This window comes from Narcine bancroftii, chromosome 4, assembly GCF_036971445.1.
Source record: "Narcine bancroftii isolate sNarBan1 chromosome 4, sNarBan1.hap1, whole genome shotgun sequence".
Lineage (NCBI taxonomy): Eukaryota > Metazoa > Chordata > Chondrichthyes > Torpediniformes > Narcinidae > Narcine > Narcine bancroftii.
Genome location: NC_091472.1, coordinates 171,495,557 through 171,511,135, shown reverse-complemented (window position 1 = coordinate 171,511,135; position 15,579 = coordinate 171,495,557). Strand labels below are relative to the sequence as shown.

The 15,579-nt window shown below is 39.1% G+C and overlaps 2 protein-coding genes across 7 annotated transcripts in view; one reads left to right on the top strand and one right to left on the bottom strand.

The window, feature by feature from the left end:
* gatc (glutamyl-tRNA amidotransferase subunit C) overlaps window positions 1–15,579 on the top strand; it is a 42,847-nt gene that overhangs the window by 5,176 nt on the left and 22,092 nt on the right. For 2 of the 5 annotated variants that reach the window (XM_069932980.1, XM_069932981.1), the window contains exon 5: window positions 5,378–6,324. The exons of the other annotated variants lie outside the window; for them this stretch is intronic. In XM_069932980.1, coding sequence (XP_069789081.1) covers window positions 5,378–5,436 — 59 coding nt within the window. In that variant the 3' untranslated portion in view covers window positions 5,437–6,324. Of the gene's footprint in view, window positions 1–5,377; window positions 6,325–15,579 lie in introns of those variants that run through there. 5 annotated transcript variants of the gene reach the window in all.
* The window catches only part of LOC138761214 (serine/arginine-rich splicing factor 1B-like), a 79,993-nt gene continuing 71,213 nt past the window's right edge, over window positions 6,800–15,579 (bottom strand). For both annotated transcript variants that reach the window (XM_069932976.1, XM_069932977.1), the window contains 2 exons: window positions 14,384–14,556; window positions 6,800–7,061 (listed from right to left, as the gene is read on the bottom strand). In XM_069932976.1, coding sequence (XP_069789077.1) covers window positions 6,912–7,061; window positions 14,384–14,556 — 323 coding nt within the window. In that variant the 3' untranslated portion in view covers window positions 6,800–6,911. The remainder of the gene's footprint in view (window positions 7,062–14,383; window positions 14,557–15,579) is intronic.

Below are 15,579 nucleotides of genomic sequence, written 5' to 3'. Positions count from 1 at the left end.
ATCTTTTACATTTGTCGCACGAATTGATATCTGGGTAGATTCGAACGAACTTAACTTTAGAAAAATGCACCACTTTAAATTGAATCAAACTGCACCCGGTGCATAGAAATGAGTCATGGATAAGAGCCAAAATTTCAATTTTGGCTCTTATCCACCTAGATTTTCAGCACCACCTCCAGTTATAAACCTGATTATGGATTGAATACCAATTTTTCATTAATTGAAAATACCCCCTTGAACTTTCCTGATGTCAGATCTACACTGAGCGTCATTGGCCAGAACATTCTGTTTGCCATCTTAGATTTCAAAGATTTTGTAATGTTAGTATCGGACAAAATTAATTCTAATTTCACCAAGTATTACGATGTGAACATATAGGAGTTGTTTTATAGAATTTCCTTTGAGACTTGTAGCTAATTTTCCTTTTGCCTAACCCAAGATAATGCCAATAATATAAAATAAGTATATCTAACCTGAGTCAAAATGCATTTATCTTTGAGGCAAGCTGAAGAAAATTGTGGTGAAATTTAAAAGGTATTTGAAGTTTTTAAATTACAAGTCTTGTTTTCCCAGTAGTCATCCTTGCATTTTAGCTAATGATATACTGATCTTGTTTTTCCGATGTCTTTAAAGGAGAAAATAGTTGTTTAACTATTCTCGACAATCATCAATGCTTGCCTCCAGCACATACAATCTATTTTGACAATCTGGTTGGCAGTCTGATGTCCATTTTTTCGGTCATGAATGTGGGAAATATTAATGATAGCAATAACACCTCCGAGAGCCAACTCCAAAATTACACGGTCAATTACATTTAGTATTGCTTTGTCACTTTACTGCTCTTGATTTGAGGAAGATAGATAATGAGCTATAGGAGAGCTGGACAGGTTTAGGTGGCTGAAAACTTGTCTTGATGATGGGCTCAAGCCTGAAACGTTGGGTATCTTTATCTTTGCTACATAAAATACACTGTTTGACCTGCTGAGTTTTTCCATCATTGTGTTTTTACTTTTTGTCAATCTGTATCCAAAGGAAGCCAACTTCCATTGATCCCATTTTATTCTCCCTATAATCCTATCAAAAATATCCTTTTTTATGCAACCACTCATCTATGCACTAGGATCAATTTATAATGGCCAAATAACCTACTATCCTACCCATCTTTGGGATGTGGGAAGAAACCAGAGCACCCAGGGAGAACATCCAAACTCCATATGGACAGCACCACAGATTGAAACCAAGCTCCTTTGCCAGGCCAGATTTTTTTTCATTTATGGTTTGGGAATCTGGCTATCACAGGTGAGGCTTGTATTAATAGGCCATTCCTAATCACCCTTGAGAAGGTGATGGTGACCTATCACCATTAGACCACTACTCTGCATTTGGACAGGTGGGTCCAGAATTTTGACTCAGTGATGATGAAGGTGTTATCTTGCAGGGGAAGTTCAAGAGATGGTGTTACAGTGCAGCTGTTGCCCTTATTCTTCTTGGTGATAGATGTTGAAAGTTTCAGCTACAGTGCAGCTGAAATAAGGAACTGCAGTGCTCTTTATAGATAATACAGTGTAGCTGGTGATGGAGGAAGTAAATGTTTAGAGGTTGAACTGCCAGACAAGTGGGTTATATTAAACTGGATGTTTGTCAAATTTCTTGTTATGTTTGTCCTTGTGTCAGGAGAAAATTGGTGAAGGATTTAAGAAATATAATACAGTACCATAGAATGTTAAAGTTAGAAATTGTAATTGTTTGGAACTCTTGAGACATGCACATTATTTCTTATTAGTCAGATTATGTCTTAACTTGGTCTATGTCTTCATGAATCTAGGCATGGGTTTCTTCCTTATTTGAGGTGTTGTGAATGAAATTTAACTTTGTGACTTTACGGTAGAAAATTTTGATATCTCTGAAGTTGCTTGGCCTGAGGATAGTGCGTCAAAGAACTCCCTCAGTGATGTTCTGAGAGTAAGAATGATTGACAGTCATTGTCTTGTGTGAGATACAACTTCAACCACTGATTTCGGATTTACCAGGGTTCCTTCATTCCTAACTCAAGTAAATGCTACTTTGATGTCACTCTCACCTCACCTGGATTGCGATAGTTCACAAAAACAATAAATAATAAATGCTTGCCTTTAAAATGTAATCCATATTCCAAAAATTAGAGGATTCATGGCCAGGAGATCCATTGATCACTGAATGTTGATATTCAGCATTAATTGGAAAGTTTGAAGAGTAGAGAGTCCACAGTAAATATTGTGAAAACACATCACTGATGTTTCAGAAAACAAAGGATGGGGATAAGTTTTCATGTCATTTGGGCTTTAGAAAATATCCATATACTGTGAATGATCAATTATTTGTAGAACCATTGGAATGTCAATGAGCTGAAATAAAGGGCTCAGTGGATTTCCCAAAGTTTGTCATGGTAATAATAAAGACCAAAATTTGATGTTAACCCTTTGTGTATTTGTCTCCATTGCTCAAATGAGGAAAGGTCACAGTGATTATCAACATTGCTTTGAAAAGGAAATAAATTGTGGCAATTTCTTCCAAGTAAAGCAGGGCAATTTTGCGAGGAAAATGCAGCAAAGGGTAAATTAGGTGCAAAAAATGAATTGCTCAATTCATAAGTGTGGGCACTAAACTTGATTGACGAAGCAACTAACCAGTCAACTTCACTTTGGATTAACTTGTCATCAAATTGAATCATTCTTTAACCTTGCATTGCAAATATCCAAGTATTTTTTTCTATTTTTTAACCTCTGCAGTAATAGAAGACTCAATTTACTGTTTGTTTAATCAAAATTCCATATTTTGTACTGTAATTTTTTTCTCTTCTTTGGCTTGGCTTCGCGGACGAAGATTTATGGAGGGGGTAAAAGTCCACGTCAGCTGCAGGCTCGTTTGTGGCTGACAAGTCCGATGCGGGACAGGCAGACACGGTTGCAGCGGTTGCAGGGGAAAATTGGTTGGTTGGTTGGGGTTGGGTGTTGGGTTTTTCCTCCTTTGCCTTTTGTCAGTGAGGTGGGCTCTGCGGTCTTCTTCAAAGGAGGTTGCTGCCCGCCAAACTGTGAGGCGCCAAGATGCACGGTTTGAGGCGTTATCAGCCCACTGGCGGTGGTCAATGTGGCAGGCACCAAGAGATTTCTTTAGGCAGTCCTTGTACCTTTTCTTTGGTGCACCTCTGTCACGGTGGCCAGTGGAGAGCTCGCCATATAACACGATCTTGGGAAGGTGATGGTCCTCCATTCTGGAGACGTGACCCATCCAGCGCAGCTGGATCTTCAGCAGCGTGGACTCGATGCTGTCGACCTCTGCCATCTCGAGTACTTCGACGTTAGGGATGAAAGCGCTCCAATGGATGTTGAGGATGGAGCGGAGACAACGCTGGTGGAAGCGTTCTAGGAGCCGTAGGTGGTGCCGGTAGAGGACCCATGATTCGGAGCCGAACAGGAGTGTGGGTATGACAACGGCTCTGTATACGCTTATCTTTGTGAGGTTTTTCAGTTGGTTGTTTTTCCAGACTCTTTTGTGTAGTCTTCCAAAGGCGCTATTTGCCTTGGCGAGTCTGTTGTCTATCTCATTGTCGATCCTTGCATCTGATGAAATGGTGCAGCCGAGATAGGTAAACTGGTTGACCGTTTTGAGTTTTGTGTGCCCGATGGAGATGTGGGGGGGCTGGTAGTCATGGTGGGGAGCTGGCTGATGGAGGACCTCAGTTTTCTTCAGGCTGACTTCCAGGCCAAACATTACTTCATAAAGAAATCAGTGTATGATTTTTAGCAGATATTGATCTTGAATGAGTGTTCTGCAGTTCATCATGATGAATTTTAGTATTATAAATAAAGTAGGTCTCCCCAGGACTAGGCAGCAAATATATTTTGGAGACCAGATATGTTTAGATAATAGCTATCAATCTGGACAATCTGTTTTTTTGTACACCCAATATAATAAAAAAAATAACTAATTAATGTATAACAAGATAATTGTGCACTTGCCTAAATACAGAGATCAAACCATGTGCAGAAATGTTTCCTCTTTCAAAAGCTTGAATTCGCACGTACTTGAATTTGACCTTTTTGGACTAGAGCAGCAGTTAACTTAATTTCCAATCCAATCTAAAATCTACTTTGATGAAGGTCAGGAAACCTGAATGATTTTCTATTTTCTCAAGGTCAATTGTGAATCATTGTTCTAACCTCTGGGTGAAATAAGAATTAAATCCCAGATATTCAAGTTGTACTCTTGGCTGTTAAAATTACTGGTGTGCCACTGAGAATGTATGTTCGGTATTTATTTAGTTTTGTAAAGTTATTTTAGGCGACAAGTTTAAATTCAACTGTCACACCGTTAGGCAGGTTTACTTTATTGAAACATTTTGAATCAGCTTGATCTGTTGGTGGAAGATCCTGTTTAATGTTTTTTCTTGAAGAGCTCAGAATCAGAATTTGTCATGACAAGCCTTGAAATTTGGTGTTTTGCGGCAGCGTCGTTGTCACAATGTATTCAAGAGGGCATTACAGTTGATGTGGTTTACCTAAACTTCATTATGGCTTTTGACAGGTTGCTAGATGAAAGGCAGGTTGATAAGGTTAGAGCCCAGGGTATCCAATAAAGTTGGCAAATTGGACACATTGGCTTGATAATAGGAGACAGAAGGTAATGGTGGAGGATTGCTTTTATAATTGGAAGCCTGTGACCAGTTAGTGGTGCTGTGACCTTGCTTTTTTTTTTGGTTTCAAGGGACTTGGGTTTTGCAGTCTGAGTCAGCATTTAATTGCCCATCCCTATTTGCCCTTGGTCTACCTTGAACTACTTCATTTGTAAGCATTAATTTAAAATTTGAATGTGGGAGGAATAATTAAATGTTCACATTACACAAAAAATGGTGGTGTGGATTTTAAGCAGACTTCGCAATAGAATGATGCTAATCAGCTGATAAATTCAGCAGGACGATGAAACACTGAATTTAATCATGATCCATGTGAGGTGATGCATTTTGCGTCTAATTAAAGTAAAAATTCAATGGAGGATGAGGGATGAAGGTACTTTGGTGAACAAATCCAAGGATCCCTGTAGGTGCTGGCATGGGTAGATAGGGGATGAAAAAGGCATGCAGGCTGTTTGCCTTTATTATTAATAGCATGGACAGACTGAATTAATAAAATACTTGTCGTGGCACAGTTGGAATGTTGTGTGCAGTTCTAGTCTGCACTGTGGGTAGGACATAATTGCACTGGACAGGGAGCACAGGAGGTTCACCAAGATGTTCTGTGGATGGAATGTTCTAGTTATAAGAGACTGTGGAGGAATCTGATAGAGGTGTACAAAATTATGAGGTCCTGATAGCATACAAATAAACACGTTTTAATTTCAGGCAATATTCCACTTCGACAGAAAAAGGAGGGAGATGGTCTTCAACATTCCAAAGAGTAAATGTGAACATGTACAGAGGTCGAAGCAACACTGCATTAGAGATCACAGCTAATCCACAAAGACCCAAGTGCAACAAAACTTCATTTGAACTTTGTTGAGGGGTAGTGCAATCATATTTGAAATATATCAACAAGGATTCATATTTCTCTTAATGAATTTTGTTATTAAAGGTCATGAAGGTTGTACTGAGACAAATACAGAAAAGCACTGGCAGTATGTTTGCCTCAGGCAGAAACCTGTGGGTGGGAATCCAATGCTAGAAAATTGAGGAGTGTCTGTAAGCTCACACTAGCAAAGTACTGCTCCACATTTTAGTTTTTTTCGTGAGATTTCCCACCCTCATAAAAAGGCTGGGTGAAATGAAAGTGTAGCACATTCTGAGAAGTGGTCATAAACCTCCAGAAAGGAAGTTCCCTCCCCGGTCCACATCAATAGCACTGAGGTGGAGTTTGTAGACAGCTTGAAGTTCCAAGTAAATGTGTCCAACTATGTTGCTTTGGCCAAGAAAATGTATTAATGCCTCTACTTCCTCATCAGTCTTGGAAAATTTAGCATGTCACCTGCATCCCTCAACTTCTACAGATGCACCACTTATCCTGTTAGAGGCATCACTGCGCAGTAATAGAACTTCTACCCAAGGCTGCAGAGTTGTGACCATCATACACCCCCTCCCCCAATCAACTCCCAAACTACACCTCCCAACTGCTCAAAAAAGAAACCAACATATTGAAAGATTCATTCCACCCCAGCCTCACACTTCTCTCAGGATCACATGTGCAATATCACACATTAGCAGATTCAGGGAGTTTCTTTCTTGCTGAAAAACCTCACCAGAGTTTTCTGTGCTGTCGAGTTCTGTAAGTAAAATAAAGTTGGCTGTGCTCAGTCCTGCTGGCCTCCCTCTCTGTAATTCTGCACTCTGTGCTATTTTGAACTGTTTGTTGTATTTATCTAATGGGCTGACGAGCTGAACAGCTCAAACTCTCACTATATCTACAGATGAACTTCAAGACTGCTTGAAAGTCATGATTTTAAAATCTCATCCAATAGACAATGCTGCCAGCGCGATCCACTGAAATGCCATTGCATAGATGTGCAACTATATCCGGAATGCCACTTTCTAAACAGACAAGCATCTGTACCACCTCCAACAATACCATCCTCCATAATTTGAATTCAGGAAAACCTATTTCTTAATAATTTACGTTCAACATAATTGAAGTTAATTCCCGTTACCTTGTTTTCTCTCTGTTTAGTGGTATTGAAGATATAAACACACCAGTTCCCTGGCTACATTTTTATTTAATAAAATGGGAAGTGTGTTAAGTAAACTGAAGGCAGCAAAGATTGACAGAGTCAACAATAAAAAGAAAAAACAAGTTTATTCAAAGCATCGCATGAAATATAGAACTGAAGGAAAAAAAACTGTCGGTGATGGAATGTGGATTAAAAAGAAATTTGTGACTGCCAAGTCCTCATCTATATTGAGGTTTCGGTGAATATCGAGGGGAGCTTCTGCTTTGATAGGGAGAATAACGACCTCGAGAGAGAGACCTTGATCTTGATCTCTCATAACTAGAACTTCTGGGCTTGTCAGCACGAACTCGAATATATGCTGTTTCTCCCTAGAAAGAAAAGATGGGTATTAGAGATAGTAGATTGTGTTGGAAAAGATTTGACTGAAGCATTCACAACAATTCCTACTTCAACAGACAGAGGAAGAGGAATCTACCATATTATAGCAGCACAATGATTTATCACTTTTTTTTTGAAATTCCATTTCAAATTTATAGGATAACGTGTCCACTTCCCAAAAGGGCGAGGTAAATAAGATGGGTGTCTGAATTCAGTTCCTGCTAAGTGCATGCTTACAGACCAAACTCTATCCAGCAATCAACCAAGGTCTCAAAGAGAGCACAGAATGGCTGACAATGGAAGTGGGCATAGTTCTCCAAGCTAAACCACAAAGTGTTGAGAGTTCAAAACTGAGTCATGTTACTAGGGCAGAGAAATACTTATTCTGCTTCTGGGCTTCATGCACACATTCAATGTTTGTAAAACTACATTTTCACCAATGAAAAAATCTCTACCACATCCCATATTGTTTAGCCAATGCGTAACTAAGCAAACAAACCAAAATCCATCTACTAAAGTGTGGCAGCAGAGATGTAATTACAGTACCCTCCATGTTTGGGTCAAAGACTTTTTTTCCTTTAGTTTCCCTTGTGCACCAGTTTCAAAATTGAAAGTAAACAATTCACATGTGATTAAAGTACACATTCCAGATTTTATTCAAGGTTATTTCACAGACATTTTGGTTTGACAATGTTAGAATTACAGCACTTTTTATACATAGTTTCCCCCATTTCTGGGCACCATAAAGTTTGGGACATTTGGCTTTACAGGTGATTGTGAGTATTCAGGAATGTTTAATTGCTTTATTGGCACAGGTATAAGAGAGATAGGCTTGCTTTTGATCACCTTTGGAGTCTGAGTCTGAGACCAGAGTTGAGCCAATGAAAGTCAAAGAAGCCACGATGAGGGTGAAAAACAAGAATAAGTCAGAAAGTGACATAGCCCAAACCTTAGGATTACAAAAATCAACTATTTGGAAGACCATTAAAAAGGTGAGCTCAGTAATTGTATCGGGACTAGGAGGCCAAGGATGACAAGAGTTCTCATCATAATGAAGAAAAATCCCCAAACACCTGTCCAACAGATCAGAAACACTCTTCAGGAGGCAGCTGTGGATGTGTCCATGACTACCATCCGCAGAAGACTTCATGAACAGAAATAGAGGCTATACTGAAAGGTGCAAATCATTAGTTAGCTGAAAAGGGATGGCCAGATTACCATTTGTCAAGAAATATTTAAAAGAGATTTCAGAATTTTGGAAAAATGTCTTGTGAACAGATGAGAACAAGATTAATCTGTATCAGAGTGATGGCAAGAGCAAAGTGTGGAGGTGTAAAGGAATTGCTCAAGATGCAAAGCAGACCATCTCATCTGTGAAAGATCGTGGTGGGGGTGTTATGGCCTGGGCATGTACGGCTGCCACAGGTGCTGGTATATATCTTCATTGATGATGTAACTGCTGATGGCAGTAGCAAAATGATTCTGAAGTGTATAGAAACATCTGCTCAGGTTCAAGGAAATGCCTCCAAACCCATTAGATGGCACTTCATCCTACAAGACAATAATCCCAAACATACTGCTAAGGCAATCACTCGATCTAAATCCAATTGAGCGAAAAAAAAACTTGAGGACAAGCTCCCAAAACAAGCAGGAGCTGAAGATGGGTCCAGCAGATTTCTGGCATAGCATCACCAGAGAAGAGACTCAGCACCTGGTGATGTCTATGAATCAGACTTCAAGCAGTCATTGCATGCAAGGAATATGCAACAAAGTACTAAACATGACTATTTTAATATACATTTGCTATGTGCCAAATATTATGGTGCCCTGAAGTGAGGGGACTATGTATAAAAAGTGCTGTAATTTCTAAATGGTCAAACCAATAAAAACTTGAATAAAAATCTGAAATGTGCACTTCAATCACGTGAATTTTTTGATTACAAATGTAAAACAGATACAAATAAAGGAATAAAGCATCTTTGTCCTAAACATATACTGTGCCCTTCAGCCTCTGCTTTATATCCAGTGGTTATTGCTGCATTTGAATGAAGAACAAGATTCTGCAGTTATGTACACATTTGGGAATCTTTCCATGGTCCACAATTCATAGTTATAGAAAGAAGAACAATTTTGTTGTGGATGCTGTGAAGTATTCTCTGCAAGAAAATGGTAATTTATGTGGAATATGGCAATGAATGTTCTGGGCATTTTATACTGAACCTGCATTAACCTTTTAGGAAACACCTGAATTACTGCAACATCTGGAGAAGAGTTTCTTCCAACTTTCTGTATTAATTGTTCTGCACTGGTACAACAAATCTATGATTAAGTGGTAATTATTGAATCTTATTGCAATAATTTGTCTTCTCAAATTTCCACTTTTCTCCTTTCTTGGCATTGTATATGCGTCTTACAGCATAAAATTGTGACCAATTAAAAAAAAATGTAAATATAAAAATTATACTTTTCGAATGAAAGTAGGGGGCTATCTAAGGAAAATAGTGTCGTCAACTGCTCGTGAAAGCTGGCTGGTGGCCAACTTTCATGAGAGCAGGTCACCATGTTGTATTTGACGAACAATAAAACGGAGTAAATTTCCAATGCCTGTCCATTTCAAGATATGACCGGTTGGACAGAAAACAGTCGTAAGTTGAGAACTACCTGTAATTTCAATGGCACCAGCTGTGTTAACACAGTATGAATGCTAACAGGCTCTATTCTGTACTCCTTCATGGTTCACACCATCACCAATGGAAACAATACTCAATAATGAAGAATAAGTTCAGTTAACTCAGTCGATGTAAATATTGAAGTTTGTGCAACTGGACACAGGCTTCTTAACATCAAAATCTCAAGGGCACGGTTTCTGGTTTTTATCCTGTAATTAAGGGAAGTTTATCAATTAATTAACAATGCTATTTCTCCAGCCAAGAGTGCAGAGTGGATGCCCTTTGTTTCATGACAGCCATCAAGATATTTGTATGCTTCAAACTTTTAAGATAATTTATTTTTCAAGCTTCAGCATTTCCATTCACAGTGGTAACCATTCCAGGTTGGAACCCACAAAGTGTTTTGACCCTTCTCAGTATCTCAGTCTTAGTACAGGTATGTGCCACTTAACATCCCCGATACGCTCTGTGAAGATTGGCAATGTGGATGTTGGGTGAACACCATATTACTGTTTATACTTAGCAAAGCTATATGGGTTACTGAACTTGAGCTAAATTAAACAATTTTTTTTTAAACTTTAATGTAAACACTTCCTTATCCTATATCACACATAATTTAACAAAGAGGATAAGGATCATCCACATCACTGTTCTCCACTTCCTCAGTGTTCCACTGGAAGAGTGGCAGGTCAAATAACCTCCACTGATTAACTATCACTCTGTAATGCCTTAAGGGCCTGCCTGAGGTTCTTCCTGGGAAGGTGTTGGCTTCTTCAGAGATATGTCCAGTGTTGTTTGCCTAGATTGCTTTTTCTTTTCTTAAATTTCTTCATATGCAGCAAACACTGCTCGAAAAGCATTCAGTATTTGGGTCCAGCACTCTTCAGCAAGCTGCTACGGTTTGCAAAGAATATGGCTAACCCCTTAACAGTGAACCTCTTCTGCACCTGTTCTTCTTCTCCTGCAGTTTATTTTTCCCTTGCCTTTCCTTCAGCTATTTGCTCTAGCTCCAGCAACTCTTCATTTGTTAGTTCCTCAGGAATCACCTCTAGGAGTTCTTCAATGTCCTCATCATTTATGTCTAGGTTCAGGTTGTTGTTTACCAGGTTTCTCATCATCTTTTTCAAATCACTTGCACATACTGCCTCAGTATTTTGTTTTTTTATATCTGCCATTCATGCACTCTGTGGTTACATCATTCCAGGCCCAAGGAAGGTTCTTTGTGCAGTGGAAAATGTTGTACTCCTAGAAATGTATCAGTGTCTTGCCAGTGTCATCAGTTGCAGCAACACCCTGAGTAAAGGTCGTCCTCAAAGAGCAGGGCTCGAATGCTGCAATAACCCCATGGTCCATTGGCTGGATTAAAAAGGTGGTGTCCTTTCATTGGTGAAATCTTGAAAGATATACCTTCTTCCAAGCAGTACTTCTCCATTTACTGGCGTAGCAATCGAGAAGGGCATCCTGAAACAGCATTTGTGTCATCCAGGACTTGTTAAAAATCGCTTCTGTAATAAACCAGTAAGGTGTATTTGCTAATGTTCTTGAAAGCCCTGGGGTTTTCCCTTTGAGAAATAAGAAATGGCTTCAACTTGTAGCCAGCAACATTGCCTTCTAACAACACTGTCACTCGGTTTTTAAAAGCCTTACAGCCTGGCATCGACTTGGCCTCCTTATGGATGAAGGTCCTTTCAGGCATTTGCTTCCAGAATAAGGAGATTTTGTCCCTCTACAATGAATTTATTTAAGGCTTCAACAACTTCTTCTGCTGCCTTTACATCAGCACTCCCAGACTCACTTTATGCAACAAAAAATGTTGTTTAAAGCGACTGAACCATCGAGAGTAGTACTCCAGAACCATCAGTACTAAACACGATATCGTAGTCTGGTCCTGCTTTTTCTTTAAGCATCTGGAACAAGCTTCATGTCTTAGCAGTGATCGTCAACATGCTGAGAGGGACTCGCTTTTGTGTTTGGTCCTCAATCCACGACATTAGCAATTTTTCTATATTTGATTATAGGGTCCCTCTCATATTTTCATTAGCCTTGTAGCTTTCAGTGGAACCAATCCTTTAACAGCTTGGAGAATTTTCTTTGTTTTTGAAGATTGTCATGTTTGTCGAGTGCAACATGCCTAAATCATGAGAATATCATTCACTGTTTTCCCACCTTTGTGTTGTTTAATAACCTTTTGTTTCACTTCCAAATCAATACTTCTTTGTCTCTTGCTACTGCTATCACCAGCACTGGTTTTGCTGTGTTTGAGAGACATGAAAGATAGAAAGTACGGTTCCTACATATGTAAGCCTTTGTATGCAAAAGACGAAATACACGTGTTGCATGCGGGAAGTTATTGCACAAATCCACTACACCCTGTTCTATGATGGGGATTTCTAAACTATTATAACCTTATGGGACCCCGGACATATATGAGATTGGACGTTTCCAGAACGGATGTTAAGCGGTGCATACCTGTACTGTCAGTGCCTCCCTCATCTGTTTTCCTGGAGTAACAAAAAGTGAAGGGTTTCCAAGTCTCAAACCACAAGACTGAGAAAAAACCTGCACTCTTTTGCATTAGATAAGTCGTCATTGATATGAAAAAATAAAGCAGAACACATATCTAACAAGAAACAGATATTGGCTAGATCTGCCTTAATGTTTATTTTCTCAAGCAAAATCCTGATGATTGGCAGAACTCTAAGCTTTTTTTCTTTTTTAAGCAGTTGTGTCCTTAAGCCCTTCTCCTTGTCCTTTCAATTTCACCTCAAACATAATATGCAAACTTCATGGATCTTTGAATTTTCTAAATCATAATGTTTGTCTCAATCTTGAATGAACTGCCATTATCTCTATTGTTTCTCCTTTATACACAAAAATATTTTATTAATTAACATATCTAATAGCCAACTATCTTTTATAGCCTCCATTATTTGTTTTTCCTTTACTATTCACTTTGTGGGACTGTCTTTGCCTGTATCCATTCTTAACTATCAAAGCTTCATCAAGGCATCTCAACCATCATCAACCTTGGGGTCTCCTAAGTTTACGCACACCACCTACTCATCTACAGCAGCAGCCATTGGGGCCATTTTCCCATTATAATCTAAATGCCACACATGACCATTCTACTTTCGATCTTATTATACTACTTTTGCATTGTCAGTTTAATTATATGATGTGTAGTTTTGGATGAGCCACAACTTTCTCTAGTTCACTACGAAGAAAACAATCACTTTTGGGTCTCATCACAAATTCTATTCTCTAATTAAATGGATATTGTAGGGCATAGTTAGATGGTAGATAATGAGATGCTACATATCTCATCTCAAATGTGCACAATATCATTAGTTTCTCATGCAAACTTAATAAGCAATATATTTTAAAAGTAAACCAATGCTCAATTTATTCATAGTTACCCAGGCTACACAGATTATCACATTTCTACTGTTGTCCTTTAAGATCAATTCTCAATCTACCAAAGTATTACAACTGCATCATCCAAAGTGAAAACTAATAAACTTAGCAGAGACAATTGGTGTTTTGTGAGCAAATTTTGTCACCAGTTTTCTTTTTTTGGCTTGGCTTCGCGGACGAAGATTTATGGAGGGGGTAAATGTCCACGTCAGCTGCAGGCTCGTTTGTGGCTGACAAGTCCGATGCGGGACAGGCAAACACGGTTGCAGCGGTTGCAAGGGAAAATTGGTTGGTTGGGGTTGGGTGTTGGGTTTTTCCTCCTTTGTCTTTTGTCAGTGAGGTGGGCTCTGCGGTCTACTTCAAAGGAGGTTGCTGCCGCCAAACTGTGAGGCGCCAAGATGTACGGTTTGAGGCGATATCAGCCCACTGGCGGTGGTCAATGTGGCAGGCACCAAGAGATTTCTTTAGGTAGTCCTTGTACCTCTTCTTTGGTGCACCTCTGTCACGGTGGCCAGTGGAGAGCTCACCATATAACACGATCTTGGGAAGGCGATGGTCCTCCATTCTGGAGACGTGACCCACCCAGATCTTCAGCAGCGTGGACTCGATGCTGTTGGCCTCTGCCATCTCGAGTACTTCGATGTTAGGGATGAAGTCGCTCCAATGAATGTTGAGGATGGAGCGGAGACAATGCTGGTGGAAGCGTTCTAGGAGCCATAGGTGATGCCGGTAGAGGACCCATGATTCGGAGCCGAACAGCAGGAGTGTTTAGTCTTAGCCTTTATTCATATTTTGTTCTAAAAAACAAGTCCAGCCCAAGCAGATTCATCTCTCCATTGCCAAATCAGAAGCAACAAATAAAGTAGCTTTTTTCTAGTTTAATCAAAATCATTATGAAGGGGGAAAGCCAATGTCATCCGTGGATATGCCAATCAATGAGAGTTGAAAATAAATTATTTATTAACCCTTTCCCTCAAATTACATAAGATTGAATTTTATTCCATATCTATTTTTTATAGGAATGTTCTGTGAATTCTGTAAGGGCAAATTTCTGGAACTCAAATGGCTGTAACATAGGAGTCGCCTGTTATTCAATGACAATCACATATCTGTAGCACCTAAGATACACACTTACCAACAGAACTACTGAGAAATGGCACCACTAATGCAACAACTAAATATTGCAAACTTTTCTAAAGCATATCTGAACTTAGCACAAATAAACTAACCTCATGAGAGCGAAATTTTGTATCGTCGAGCTTTCTTATTGCATAATCCATGTCCTCCTTGCGAAGAAATTCCACCACTCCAGCACCTTCTCCCAAAACATCTGCATAGCAAACATCACCAGCTTCTCGCATATGATCTTTCAAATCCTGCCAGCTACCAGAGGGAGGAAGCCCTACACAGGAAAGAAATGCAAATGTTAATCCTGGTAAATGAATTGGAAAGTACTGAATGCACAACCGCCAATGAGGCTTCATTCAGAACACTGCAAAAATGAAGAAATAACAAGAAAAATAAGTGAATATTTAAATAAATCACCTCCAGAACTCTGTTTTTCAAAGTTAGCAGAAAAGATAAAACAGAATGTGAACAGCTCTTCTTAGAAATTTCAATTGCATTCAACCATCTCCTAAAACAGTATGTGTGCACTAATTTGCTGCAAGTATTCTCCCAAATCAGGTTAGGATTGAACACATTTTAAGTGCTAATTAAGGAAGGGTTTAATGAAGTGTCTTTTTTGTAACCCAGAAAAGGTTTGTGTGAAATATGCAGGGCAAGTTCTGTGACCTGTTGTGTTAATTGGTGTCCACGTATTGGAATTTTGCATTAATAGTTCCAGGGTAGTGAAAATACCAAATCTGATTTCAGCTGTTCTCAGTTTTCACCCTCAGAACTTTTAATTCATTTCCATGATTTTATTAAAACTTTCCGCTCATTCCGCAAGTGAAAGAGACCCATGTACAAAATGGATTGAGTTCAGGAAGTATTGGCCATAGACCATTAATACCAAGTCAATATGGAAAATAAGTGTCCAGCATAATTAAGCAGCATCTCTGAAGAATCAATCCAGAAAGAATGTGCTTTGTCCCAACATTTTCTTCAATATGATGGAAATGAATGGGCCTCACATCCTTGTTTTCTTCATGAAGTTAGAAGCATCGGTCCAGGAATATCAATTAGCAGAATTTAAATAAATTCTGGAAATAAGGGACAAAAATAGTAGACCAAAAGGGGGTCAGTCAGCACGAAGTCGAAAAAGATAGTTTGTCTTTTTCTTTTTAAGATGTTGACTGATCCAATACAATCCAACATTTTTGTTTCTACTCCAAGCAATCAGTGCCACTTCAAGATGAATGGTATCAAACTATGAACAAGCTTGTTTCATATGTGCTGTTCCAATCGACTTTGGCACCCTTGG